The sequence below is a fragment of the Balaenoptera physalus genome (genome assembly GCF_965194825.1).
Source record: "Balaenoptera physalus genome assembly, chromosome: 13".
NCBI lineage: Eukaryota > Metazoa > Chordata > Mammalia > Artiodactyla > Balaenopteridae > Balaenoptera > Balaenoptera physalus.
In genome coordinates this window covers 19249907-19263547 of record NC_138892.1, presented here as the reverse complement: position 1 = coordinate 19263547, position 13641 = coordinate 19249907, and the positions used below count along the sequence as shown (strand labels likewise).

General features: G+C 52.6%; 1 protein-coding gene across 1 annotated transcript; it reads left to right on the top strand.

The window, feature by feature from the left end:
- The first annotated feature begins 4663 nt into the window (after positions 1–4663).
- Positions 4664–11708, top strand: ASCL1 (achaete-scute family bHLH transcription factor 1). The gene is made up of 2 exons (XM_082419532.1): positions 4664–5985; positions 6332–11708. The coding sequence occupies exon 1, from the start codon at positions 5264–5266 to the stop codon at positions 5936–5938; it is 675 nt and encodes a 224-aa protein (XP_082275658.1). The 5' UTR covers positions 4664–5263; the 3' UTR covers positions 5939–5985; positions 6332–11708.
- Positions 11709–13641: the final 1933 nt, after the last annotated feature.

Sequence of the window (13641 nt, the reverse complement as noted above, 5' to 3'; positions counted from 1 at the left end):
TGCTCTGAATTCCTTGCACGCGCACTTTTCTCAAAGAACCCCGGGTTTATGGGGCTTAACATTCACCAACATTGAAGTTTGCACCAAAAATCTCCCGTTCAAATCAAGGCTCTAAGGCCTGTGTTCATCTTTGTACTCCCTTTGCCTTTTATTCAGGATCCACTATAAATATAATTGTATTAAATGATTCATTCAATGGGTAACCTAGTTTCACTTTCAATATGAACTCCCCTCCCTCCAGAGAAAAAGCACCAAAGGCACTTTTAGAAAGAGATGAGGCCTATCTCCTTTCCGCAGAGAGAAGGTGCACAATTACGGAGCCTGAGGGTAGCCTGTGAGCAAAGGTGGCCTGGCCTTCAGCTGCGGGTGGAAAGAAAGTGGTGGGAGATTTGGGGCCTCAGCACCTCAGGTCTCCCGGGAAGCTGATTGCTATGCATCACTAGGAAAGTCATCTCCCCATGCAGATCCTGGTGTTGAATGCAGTTTTAATCTAAGGTATGGTCCAGCTTCAGGATTCCCTAACATAGAAGAGGGGTCTGAAGGTGCAGAAACTGAGGCCTTTATTGTACTGGAGGAGAAAGAGGAACCTCCCCATTTTTCTGGGATATCTATATTATGGGCAATACACACCAAAGGGGGTGAGTGTCCTGCCTCCCCATCACAAGAATGGTAACCCCTGATATGCGTGGAAGAATTTGCAAAGTGAATTCACAAAAAACAACAGATTTAATTCTCCTGCAGACCTTGACAGATAAGCAAGCAAAGGGAGTGCCGGTACTCCATTTATGAATGAAAGCATGGAACCCTCCTTTTGTGAGTTGTTTTCTTCTCCCTCCACTTCTAGATAAATGGGACCTTGAGTGTCCTGGTCAAGAAAAGCCTGGAAATCTACTCAGAGTCAGGCCCACTGGGTGTCAAAGGAGCCACAGATAGCTGGAGGGCAGGGCCACTGGCTCTGCTGAAGCCCTTTCCCTCTGCCAGCCATGAAGCTTGTCTGTATTCCATCTGACTTGTTACTGTTTGTGTTTAAAACGAACAAACAAACACTTGGTTTCTATCTCTATCACCCCGATTTGCCAGCAAGCATCACCACCATTCCTCAAAGAGGACAGGAATTACCCATTCCCAGGTTCTGGGACAGTGAGACAGGCGGCATTTGATCTCCAATGGCTGGAGCAATTAGCACGGTGCAGTTCCAGGCAGCTGACAGCCAGGCGTTCTCTTCCCACAAAACCCTTCCTGGGCGTGTTGTGTGAGCAGGGCCTTCCTCCTTGTTTTGGAAAAGGCCATTCCTGTTAATCCCTTTCCATTTGACCTACTTCTGAGAGCTCCACGCATATCTCTTTGAAATCTCACAACTCCTGGAGGTAGGTGCTATAACCATGGGCATGTAAGGATGAGGAAACCGAAACTCAGAGTGTCGACTATTTGCTCAAACTCCCAGCTCTTAAGTAACAGAGCCTGGATACCAAATTAAGTGCCTCTGCTTTATCCATCCCCCAGTATAAGGTCTGGAGTTCCCTGGGCCTGGGAGAGTATGTGGCAGCTCTCTTAAGTGTGTGAATGTGTGTGTTGGGGAGGTCAACTGTAGGTCACAGAATCAGAGGCAGGATTCTAATTGGCCCTTGAGCCTCAGTCCTTTGCTCCAAACTGGTGAAACAACCAGAACGCCAATTTCAGTGGAAGAACATGTTAAACTACCCTTGATAGTTAGTTCACAGTCCCCAAGGGCCAAGGCTAAGCCCCTAAGAAAAGATTCTAGACTGCTCTACCTCAGGGTTAGAGAAGGTGGAGAGGACAGCGGGCTGGGAGCATTCTTTGTGTTGAGTAGGAGGAAGAGAAAGCCTGGGTTCCTGGAGGTTCTGCAAAGCATGTAAGGAAATAGGCTGAGGATGTGGGAGTGGGGAGGGTGAGGACGGGATTTTGGCTCGGGGCTGGGGCGGGAAGAATAGGGACAAATGTTCCGTGGCTTTGGCCGGAAGGATCCCAGCGCCCGCTGTCTTTTCTCCTGGGCGGAGGCCAAAGAGTAGGGCCGCTACAATGCGCGGCTTCACTAGTTGGCCCTTCTCTTTGAACGCCCATTACATGGCGTGTGTGTGTGTGCGTGTGTGTGTGTGTGTGTGTGTGTGTGTGTGGTTGGGAGTAGGCTCTGGCCTTGAAGTCCCTGATAATGAGCATCTCTGTGCACCCGTGGAGCCCGCACCCTAGAAGGAAACTGAGAACACGTTCTGGCCATCAGCAAATTTCCCCCGCTCGCAGATACGGTTCGAAATGAGCTGGCGGACGCCGCTCTGGCACAGATGGGGAAACCGAGGACCTTAGAGGTTGTTTAAGGTTACAACGCGAAATGGTGGTACAGCCAGGATTATGGGCCTTTGTGAAGTGTGGAAGGATAGAGTCTGAACTGGAAGGGATACAGCCTAACGTGAAGGAAAGTGCCCTTTAGATGCGTTGATATTGACGACCCGCCCTGTACGCCCCGCACACCCCGCTCCCCACCCCCCCAGCCCCTATTCTGCTCAGGAGGGTGAATGCCTCCTAGCGGCCCGCACCCGGGGCGCACAGCTGGGGCAAACGGGTGGCGGAACGTGCCTGAATGCCCGCTGTCCTGCCAGGTGGTCTGAGGCTTCCTCCTGTTGGAAAGCGGGTAATGCGACTCTGCTTTAGGCTTCATGACCTCCTATACTTCCTGGAAGAGGAGACAGATGTAATCTGGAGCCCTCTCAGCTCCTTTCCCGGGGTGGGGGAGTGGCAGGGGGAGAGGCCAGAGGTGTAAATCCCACGGAGTTCACCCCGGCCCTCTGGGGTCAGCAGGCCATAGGCTACTGTAGGGGAGGGGGCCGTGTGGGTGGGAAGTTTACAGAACTGATCTCTGTTGGCCCCATTCAGTCCTATGCTTCCTAAACGCATCTGTCTTAAAAGAAGAAACTGAGGCTGAGATGTGATTCACCTCGGGACCCCGACCCCACTGCCCTCACCACCACTATTGTTCCGACAGCACTCATAGCCACTCGCCCATACCAGAGGAGGTTCCCCGGTCACCCACACGATCTTTTAGCGAGAGCCCCATCTCCACAAAGGGAAGTTCAATGAGAAGCAATTATTGGGATAAGTCAACACGAGCATCCCTGTACCCAGGTCTCTAACCCAAACTGCCTATTTCTAGTGGACAAATCAACCGGATGGTGACACTCTGCTTCTTTCCGGCTGTGTAGACGCGACCTGAGACGCGCCCCAGTCTCCTTCTTCTCCCTCCACCAGAGCGGTACAGAGATGGGACCCGTTTGCTCCGTCCGCTTTCTCCGCAGCGCCGCGTCCCAAGGAGCCCCGAAGCTGGACCAGGCTCTGGCCAGACAGGGCCAGGGCCGAGGGCCCAGGAAGGGCGCCTGGGTGGGCGCCGTCCAAGCGGCCGAGCGACGGCTGCAAGCGCCTCCTCCTCCCTCGCGGCGCCAGCACGCGGCCCGGCCGGGCTCGGCTCCCAGTCGCCTGCCACCGGCCCGCCGGGCACACGCCTGGGGCGGGATGGAGGCTGAGCCAAGGCCGCCGAGATGCCTGCAGCGGCGCCGAACAACCAGCGAAGCTGCTCCGCCCCCACCCCTAAGCTCCATCACCTCCCCCCGTCTCCTTTCTCAGATCCACCCTGGGAATACCCCAAAGCGCTCCCCTCTTTATGCATCCCCCTAGCCGGTCCGGAAATAATCTTTTTTTGGGGGGTGGGGCGCGGCGGCGATGCTACAGGCAGCTAGGTCATCCTGGAAGAGTATCCCGGCCATACACACCTGTCTCCCTACAGCTCTGGTTACCACCACCCCTCAAAGCGATCACCTCCCTTCTTCTTGGCCTCCTCCACACTTGCTCAGTTGTAGGGGGCATATCCTAGCTTTCACAACTGGATGGGACGTTAGAGACCACCTAATCCAACCTTCTGTTGTTACAGACGAGGAAACTGAGGCTCAGAGTGGATGTCACTTACTTAAGGGTCACGGAGCTAGTGAGAGGATGCATTGGGACCAGAACCTAAGTCTTAACAGTACTTTAACAGTCCCACGAAGTCCTCCCCATCTTTCTGAACTTCAGTAGCAAATTTCCTTCCGCTCCCAAGAGCATCGAAAACCCCCCAAGAGAGTGACAGTGGGGTAGGAGAAGAAAACAGGAAAAAAACGGAGCCTCACTGCCCCCAACTTCCACACCGCCCCGTGTCACATTTTCTGCCCAAACCCTTCCCTGTGATTTTCTCCAAGTTCTCAGGAGAATCCCGGGACGCTTCACCCCAAACCTTGCCACCCATACACCCCCAATTTCCAGAGCTATTGGCCCGTCGGCGACGCTGCCCTCCCCTCCCCCCCCCCCCCTTCTAGAACCACCCCCGGCTGCCGCCCGCCCTGAGCGCGCCGCCTGTTTATTCAGCCGGGAGTCCGGCACGCGCCAGGCGCACGCACTGCAACAACAAACCCGGCTGAATGGAGAGTTTGCAAGGAACGGGCTCGGGGGACGGGCGGGGGGGGGGGGGAGGGGAGGGGAGGAGGGGGAGTTTAGGGAGGGGGTGGGAGGAGGAGGTAAGAGAAGGGGGGCGGGGGGGCTGCAGCCGCTCGCTGCAGCAGCGGGGAGTGGGGGGCGAGGCGGGGCCAGGGCTGCGCGTGGGGCTGGGTGTCCCATTGAAAAGGCGGCCGCACTCCAGCCGCCCAGCACTCTCTCACTTCTGGCCAGGGAACGTGGAAGGCGCAGCGACGGGGAGCCGGCCAAGGAGGGCGAGTGAAAGAAGGAAATCAGAAAGAAAGGGGGTTAACAAAATAATACAAACAGCCCGAGCCGCGGCTGGAGAGACCGAGACCCGGCGCAAGAGAGCGCAGCCCTAAGGGGAGAAGAACAGAAGACTCAGCAGAGCGCGCTCACCACCGACTTTTGCTTCTTCTGCTGTTTTTTTTTTTTTTTAAACAAGAAGGCGCTAGCGGCAGCCTCACACGCGAGCGCCACGCGAGGCTCCCGAAGCCAACCTGCGAAGGGAGGAGGGGAGGGGGGAGGAGGAGTGGAGGGAGGAGGCGAAGCAGTTGCACCTTCCTTGCTCCCCACCCGAAGAAGTCTCCCGGGGATTTTGTATTTTTGTAACTTCCCCCCGGGCTCCCTCTTCATCTCTCCCCTTCTCTCCCTCTCTGTTCGTGTCCCACCCCCCCACCCCGGTCCTGTCTGTGTCCCCCCAGCGCGCGCCCCGCACCTCGCGTCCCCGGACCGCTCCGATCCCGCGACTCCTCGGCGGCCGCTGCGCATGGAGAGCTCTGCCAAGATGGAGAGCGGCGGCGCAGGCCCGCAGCCCTTCCTGCCGCCCGCAGCCTGCTTCTTTGCCACGGCCGCGGCGGCGGCTGCGGCGGCCGCGGCGGCGCAGAGCGCGCAGCAGCCGCCGCCGCCGCAGCCGCAGGCGCCGCAGCTGAGCCCCGCGGCCGACGGCCAGCCCTCAGGGGGCGGTCACAAGTCAGCGCCCAAGCAAGTCAAGCGACAGCGCTCGTCCTCGCCCGAACTGATGCGCTGCAAACGCCGGCTCAACTTCAGCGGCTTCGGCTACAGCCTGCCGCAGCAGCAGCCGGCCGCCGTGGCGCGCCGCAACGAGCGCGAGCGCAACCGCGTCAAGCTGGTCAACCTGGGCTTCGCCACCCTTCGGGAGCACGTCCCCAACGGCGCGGCCAACAAGAAGATGAGCAAGGTGGAGACGCTGCGCTCCGCCGTCGAGTACATCCGCGCGCTGCAGCAGCTGCTGGACGAGCACGACGCGGTGAGCGCCGCCTTCCAGGCGGGCGTCCTGTCGCCCACCATCTCCCCCAACTACTCCAACGACATGAACTCCATGGCCGGGTCGCCGGTCTCATCCTACTCGTCGGACGAGGGCTCCTACGACCCTCTCAGCCCCGAGGAGCAAGAACTGCTCGACTTCACCAACTGGTTCTGAGGGACTCGGCCTGGTCAGGCCCTGGTGCGAATGGACTTCGGAAGCAGGTAGGTTGCATTATGGAGGGAACGGGGGGGATTTTCTTGCCTTCGTCCTTTTTCTTCTGTAGGAGGGGGACAGTCTCCACGGAGATGAGGGAGGGGGGTTGATTTAAAGGATTTGTTAAAGTCCGTCGATTTCAAATCCTGGTATGTTAGTTTCCGCCTTGGCTTCTGAGAGTGGTGGCTTTGTCCAGGTCTCCAAAACTGGAGGGTAGAGCTGAGGCGGGGAACCGAGTACTAAGACCTGTCAAAAGAGGCGCTCTACCTGACAGATCTGTCTCCAGACCTCCTTTTCCTCCCACTACTGGCCTCCAAGTGCACACTAACCTCTCCCGTCATTCTTATGTTACAGGGCCACCGCGCAACCTGCATCTTTAGTGCTTTCTCGTCAGCGATGTTGAAAGGGAGAAAAAAGAAGAAAGAAGAAGAAGAAAAGAAGAAGAAAACAAACAAATCCAGGCAACCAACCCCTACGCCAACTAAGCGCCGCATGCCTGAGAAGCAAGGCTTTCGCAAAACAGGAATGCGCTCAGAACAGTATCTTTGCACTCCAATCATTCACGGAGATAGAAAGAGTGACTAGGGCCCGAGTCAATGCACAAAATGCAGCTTGTGTGCAAAAACAGCGGGCTCCTGGCGGAAGGGAGCAGCACACGCCCTGTAGAAACTCCCACCCACCACTAACAGGCAGAGCTGACCTCCCCGCCCCCTCTGAAAGTGCAGTTCTTAGCGCTCTAGAAATGGGTTGGTGTCTTTCGTCTCTGTATCCTCCATCCCGATAAGCCGTGGACATTTGTCTGCAGTGAAAGTATCCTCTTTGAAAGCCCAATCCTCTGCGGGGGGGGTGGGGGCTCCCTCCCCAAGCTCCACTCCCTCACACCATCTTTTCTACTTTTTTCATCATAGAATGCTTCCAATCTTTTGTGAATTTTTTTTATTATAAGAAAAATCTATTTGTATCTATCCTAACCAGTTTGGGGATATATTAAGATATTTTTGTACATAAGAGAGAGAGAAAAAATTTATAGAGTTTTGTACAAATGGTTTAAAATGTGTATATCTTGATACTTTAACATGTAATGCTATTACCTCTGCATATTTTAGATGTGTAGTTCACCTTACAACTGCCATTTTCCCTATGTGGTTTTGTAAAGAACTGCCCTCATAGGTGAGATCAAAAGGCCACCAGATGTACTTCAGCACCAATGTGTCTTACTTTATAGAAACTTTGTTAATGTATTAATGATGTTATTAAATACTGTTCAAGAAGAACAAAGTTTATGCAGCTACTGTCCAAACGCAAAGTGGCAGCCAGTTGGTTTTGATGGGTTGCCTTTTGGGAAATTTCTATCACTGCCTTTTTTTTTTCTTACTGTTTTATTACAAACTTACAAAAAAAAAAAACCCATGTATAACCCTGTTTTATACAAACTAGTTTCATAATAAAACTTTTTCTTTTTTTACAAATGAAAATAATCAGCTGCCTCCGAGTCTTCTTTGACGCTACTGCCCCTGCCCAAGTTATTATGAAAATGTCAAAGGGAAAGAGCGGGGGAGAAGAAGGTGGTAAGAAACATGCTAAGTGGCAGAAATGACAAAGATAAGTGCTGTGACCAGTCCTATCCAAGATGATTCTATGATGAATGTACATATATATATATATATATGCACACACACGTATATGGTTTTTCTCGACGTTCATGTTGCAAATGTACACAGACACCTAGAGAATAGGTGGTGATTAATGGCTACATCACCTTTTGATAACATGACTTTACATTGAAAAAATTCCTCCAAAAGTGAACTGGAAAGAGAGGGTCCTCACCCCAGTTTCTAACCCTTACCCCCATTCCGAGTTTCTCATTGTGAAACTGTGGAAGGGCTGGATGAGATAATGAACGCTAGGGGTGGGAGAAAGGATGCGGTGCCTGAGGCTGGGCTTAGGGGAGGTAGCCCTGTCCACACTCTCAGTGGTAGGTGTGTTCTTCCTTCACTGCCAGGCATGCATTTTCTACTCCTTTTCCCCACAGCACACACTTTCCATATTGGTTTTAAGTAAAGGGCACGTAGGATGTAAATTTCTTACAGGAGTTAGATTTAAATGGAAGCCTTAGAAATGTGTGGTCGCTTTGAGACACTGGCCTATCTAAGCTTGTGACTCTATCCGAATGGCGTGAGCTGCGTGTAAAAGTACCCAATTACCAAGATTCAAAAAGAAATTGGTGGGTTTTTGGCTGGCTTGCTTCTTGTCAGTTAGCACGGACGTGATCAGAATCCTACTCCGCCTCTTGCCGGCTCCTCGCTCGCCGCTTGCATTACTTGCAGATTCAGTTAGCGTGTCTCCAGCCAAGCGGAAAGCCGAGCGCAAAATGCATCTTACAAAACCCAACAAAGAGCAGGGAGCCAGCACGTCTTCCAGAGTTAAAAATCTAGTCTGTGTTGGTACATCTATACCATTTAGTGGCACAGAATAATCATTTTTTAAAGCCGCGATGCGCGGAGCACGCCACAGCGTCTGATGTCATTTTGCTAAATGACCCTCTATAGAATGCACATTGAGGCTTCAGTCCCTTTCAAAGAGATGAGCGTAATTAAGGCGGAAAAAAAAAATCAGTAAATTCCTCATCGCCATAAATAATCGGACTTTCTGCCAGCAGTGGGCCAATTTAGAGCTTACTTGAGGGAAGTAATGCTTTTGTGATGCCTGCTTTATTTTTATCTTCTCATTTGGAGGACCAGAGCTGGGTCCCCCCCTCCCCCCCGGCATGCATTTCTTATTCTTTTAATTTAGCTCCTTTGCAAGTTTCCAGATAAGGTACGCAAAGAAAGTGTAGCAAGTCATTTATGGCTATGAATATAACATTAGGATAATGTTTCAGTCCCCACAAAGGGGATGTTTCCCCCCTTCTCCTTGTGAAGACAGGTGTTCTTTTACTCACTTCTGAATGGGAGATATCCAGTCTCGTTAAACTCGGGGCAAAGTTAGCCGTTGTTTGCCACAATGCGGAGGCAAACTCTAAAAATTCACAAACACACACACAATTTTGCCGAAGCTAGGAAAGGGCAAAGCGGGGATTGGGCAAAATCTCATTACATCTGCTCTAATCGCTTAGCAACACAAAGCCGGGGCTTGTGCGGCGAAGGGAAGCCATTCAGGGCGCTCTGACAGGCCGCATTCAGCCAGCATTAGTCAGCTCCATAAATCACCGCTGCCCATTGGCTGCGCGGCGGGCTTTGGAGCGGCCCTGGGCTGTCAGCGAAATACAAAACGTAGACCCCAGCGGCTAGCAGTCGCGGCCTCTCCCTCGTCTTAGCCCCAACTCCCGCTTTCTTTTTTGGGGGGGAGGAGGGTGCTGGGGAAGAAAACTGCCTTGACTTTATTGACTGAGAAATTTTACCTATTCAAAAAAATGGCCTGGAGACCACCGAATTCAGATTGGAGCCGCCTGAAATTGACCAGGAGGAGCGGGGGAGTGCGAGAGAGAAAGAAAAAAATAGACCCGCCGCTGGCTGCAAAACTGTTGAATGCGAGTATTATCAGAGGCTGTGCTGGAGCTACTGGGACACACGTCTCACCTCCCTGACTCTGCCTTTCACACTGTTAAACTGGGAGTAGGGGGATGTGCATGGAGAAATATCTATGTCAAGTTCATATCAGACGGGCCCACCGAAGAAGGAAGACACCAGTCAAACCTCTGCCTAGAGCGTCAAAGGGCTAGGACTGAGGCTAGTAAGAAAGAGGGAGTAGAGTATGCATTTACACTTCGCTGTTCTTGCAGGGTTTGGGATGTTAGAGCAGGGAATCGACACTCCCTTCCTTCTGAGCTTCAGTATTCTTGTTTATAACATGGGGTTGAGGGTACCCACAGCAGCAACAGGAGGCTACGTAAAGGACTTAGCACAGGGCCTTGTAGGGGAGATTACAAGCTGTATGTAAATATGAGCACTTGGTGGCGTTATTCTAGTCTCTCATTTTCATGGGGACTGGTTAGTTGATGTATCTAAATCAGCCTAGATTTGAGGCTTACCCACAAAGCACATGAAAAGAAGTCTGGGAGTAGATGTGGAGTCAAGGTAGGCTTCCCGGGGAAGTCCAGGTCACCTTACCTCAAACACCACCTCTTCTGAGAAGCTCTCCTTGATCATCCTGTCTAAAGCAGCTTTCCCCCGGCCACAGTCACTCTTTATCCATTATGCTGTTTCTCCTTCCTGGCATCTAGTCCTACCAAAACAAAACAAAACAAAAAACCCAACAAACAAACAAAAAAACACCTGTTTGTTTATACAATTGCTATCAATTGCCCCCTAGTAGAAGGTACACTTCATGAGGACAGGGACCTTACTTGTCTTGTTCACTGGAATCTCTCCAGCTCCTGCCCTGCTCTGCATCTCAGGAAGCTGATTTTGTGGACCTCTTCACTAGGTCTCTCTTGCCCTCTGGCTTCCTGCTGGGTTTGGCCACTAGGAGGCACCACTAGGAGTTTGTGAGGCAGGAGTGGGGGTAGGTCAGGACACTTTTATCCCTGCTCCTCCCTGCAAAGCTCCTCAGTTGCTTTGGCGGTGGCTCTTGGTCTCAGGACAGCTCTTGTCAGGAGGCTTCTCTCCCATAGCAACAGCTCTTGCTGAGATGTGGTAATAGCTTCCTCTTCTGTCCCCTGCAAGCCAGAGATGGTAAGGCTCCCCCTCGTTCCTAGTCTCTGGGTGCTGCAACCTTTTGATTCCTTTAGCTCCACCCACCTCCGTCTCTCCATTAAACTCTTTTCATTTGCCCTTTCAAGTGTGCTACCGGCTCCTGCTGACCCTGGCTGATACCCAGGTTATTCTCCCGCAGGACCTCAGGGAAATACTCATTTTGTGTACGATTTTCAGGGACTCATAGAAACTTCGTAGGGCAGAGGTGAACCTACTTCTATTCAAAACCAAACTCTGGAAGATCACTTTACGTTTTGGAGCTGGGAATGACTTACTTGAAAGTTTGTAAAAGAAGTCAGTTTCAGTTTTCTCTTCTGGAAAATGAGGAAAATGCCTTCCCTTGCATAGATCACCAGATGAATAGAAAATGAAAGGGCTTTAGAGCTGTCCCTGACTATATCAGCACGAGGGATACCCTCTTCTCACGAGCTTCCTGAACCAGGTAGAGAGGTGGTGCTGGGGACTTTCCACCAAGCTAAAGACCATGCTGCTGTGGGGCGGCCATTCATGCTTGCATTCACCCATTCATTCACTCATCCATTTACGCACTCATTTAAAAAGGGAGGGACACACGATTAAGTTTTGTCAACATTTCTAGGACTTGTCTTATTTTATATCGTCTAGAGCGAGCTCTCCGAGCTTGTTTTACGGCAACCTGTTTTTTAAACACAGTGGATGCTTCTCTGATGTACTAAATGCCCTCAACGCTGTTTCCCTTTTCCTATTGTTGAGAAGTCTCTGAACTTTTTTCTCCGTCTCTCCACTCCTGGCCCAAGAAATGATTTGTTTCCGGATTTCCTCAGAAACTCCCGGTTATCCGGACTCAAAGGTAAGGAGGGAAGTGGATTCGCTGACACTAACGTTCTTTTTCCCACTGCGAATGCCAAGGGCTGGGCTCCAGCGCAGGTTGAAGTTATATTCCTACTTCCTTTGTATGCAAGATTAGGTTGTTACAAAAGAGGGTGTGTAGGTTAATGGCAGGAAGCAAGTTGCAGCGCAGAGCGCGGGCCCGAGCGCGTGTCAGGCTTAATGATTTATTCAAGCAGCAGCGCATCCGGGCATTGATTGGCTGCAGGCATGCGTCCGCTGTCAGCTGCGCGCGCCTGGGCCTCGCCCGGCTACCTGACGGCAGGGATGGGGGAGATGGGGGAGGTGGGGGAGGTGGGGGAGGTGGGGGGGGGAGGGGAGAGGAAGCTTGGTCGCCCACTTGGAGGGGAGAGGTGGGAAAAAGGAAGAGGACGGAGGTGAGAGAGAGAGAGAGAAAGACAAAGGTGGAGGAAGGGAGAGAGGGAGAAGAGATGGAGAGAAAAAGGAGAGCGAGAGAAAGAGTTTGGAAGAGAGGGAGAGGGAGAGAAGGGAGGGGGGGAGAAGAGAGAGGAGGAGGGAAAAAACGAGGAAAGGTGGGGGAGGGGAGGAGAGAGGGAAGGATGGAGAGATAAAGACGAGGAGAAAAACAAGAGGGAGATAGAGACAAAGCAGGAGAGGAGAAAAGAATGAATGAAAGAAGAGAGAGAGGTTGGAGAGGGCAGTGGGACGCGCTCCCAGAACGTCCCACGTGCGCCCCCCTCCAGGCAGCCTGCAGGCGGCCGCTCACAAAGCCGCCTTTGATGCGCTGGCGACCAGGGCTATTTTGGGGATGAGATGGGGGAAAGGCGCCAACCCGCACTCCTTAAAGGGAGTCACTTTCTGCAAAGTACGTTGGAGAGGACTGGGCCCTGGGTCCGGGCTGTCCGGGCAGGAAGTGGATGCAGGGGACAAAAGCTTGGCACCTGCCAAAAGCGAGAGCACTTGGAGAGCACCTCGCGCCCAACCCACTCCCTGCTCCCCTGCAGGCAGGGAAGCTGCACCGCCGCTGGGGGCTGCCCAGCACCACCACCTCTGGGCTCCTAAATCCCTTCTGGGGCGCAACACTTCTGCCTGCCTTTCTTTGGGTCTCTAACTATCATCCGAGTCACCTTCTCCCTCTCCTTTCTTCACTTATTTGCTCTTCGCCGTCGTTATTTACAATAATAATAATAACAATAAAAGGCAGCACCACCCAAACACTTGTAGACTGGAACCTTACTCCAGCCAGTGGGCCCTTTGGAAGGAGGGAGTGCAGTGGGGTAGACAGAGCAGAAGAAAGCTATTTGGAGGGGAAGGGAGTGTGGCATTTGAACAGCAAACGGGAGAACCAGCAGCTGTGTGCATTTTCATGGATGAAGCTGTAGAGCCTAGAAATTCAGCAGTCAGAGGGTGACTGCCTGTGTTGGGGGGAGTTGGAAATTCTATCAGTAACCACCCCTCTGCCCAAGACCAGGACAGTAGTAAACCTGCCCCCCCTCGCCCAGCCCTCCCTTCCCACCTCCAGGACACACAGCCCTCGGCCTCCCCCAGCTCTGCTCTTTTACCAGGAAAAACAGTCTGCATCCATTGTTCAGGTGCCAGCGGGGCCTTTGGCGAAAGGGAGGCCGGCCAGCCCTCTGATCAAACTCAAAGTTTAGTTAAAAGACAAAAACAGCTGAAAATCTTCATGAATAATGCTGGGCCAGCATCCCCCACCCCGATCCCCCTCCTCCCCCCAGCTCAGTGTAGTGCAAGCCCGGCTCAATGCCCTCCCATTTTGTTATGCTGCTCGCCTAAGTCAGAATTTCACAGAAAGCCCAAGAAGAAAAGCTCCCACAATTAGGGGTCGCCTGTCAGAAAACATTAACGCCTTCCTCTCCCAGCCTGTCAGCCCGGCTGCAGATACAAACCGCCATGGCGAATTGGCCCTCCACCCCTTGAAGCGCCCGCCAGCCAAAGGAGCAGGGATTTCAAAGCCAAAGAAGCTGGAGGCCGCCTGAGTGCGGTTTCAGCAGTGTCAGATGCGAGGAGATACTCCCAGCTTCTTCTTTGGAAGAATCAGCACAAGGTGCCTGGGAGAGGTCATAGGAGATAGGTGTGAGGATGGACAGATGAACAGACCTCCCAGCCCAGAGCAGCAGAGCA

Excerpts from the sequence above, each read along its gene's own strand:
- ASCL1 (XM_082419532.1), top strand. The coding sequence starts at position 5,264 with ATGGAGAGCTCTGCCAAGATGGAGAGCGGCGGCGCAGGCCCGCAGCCC.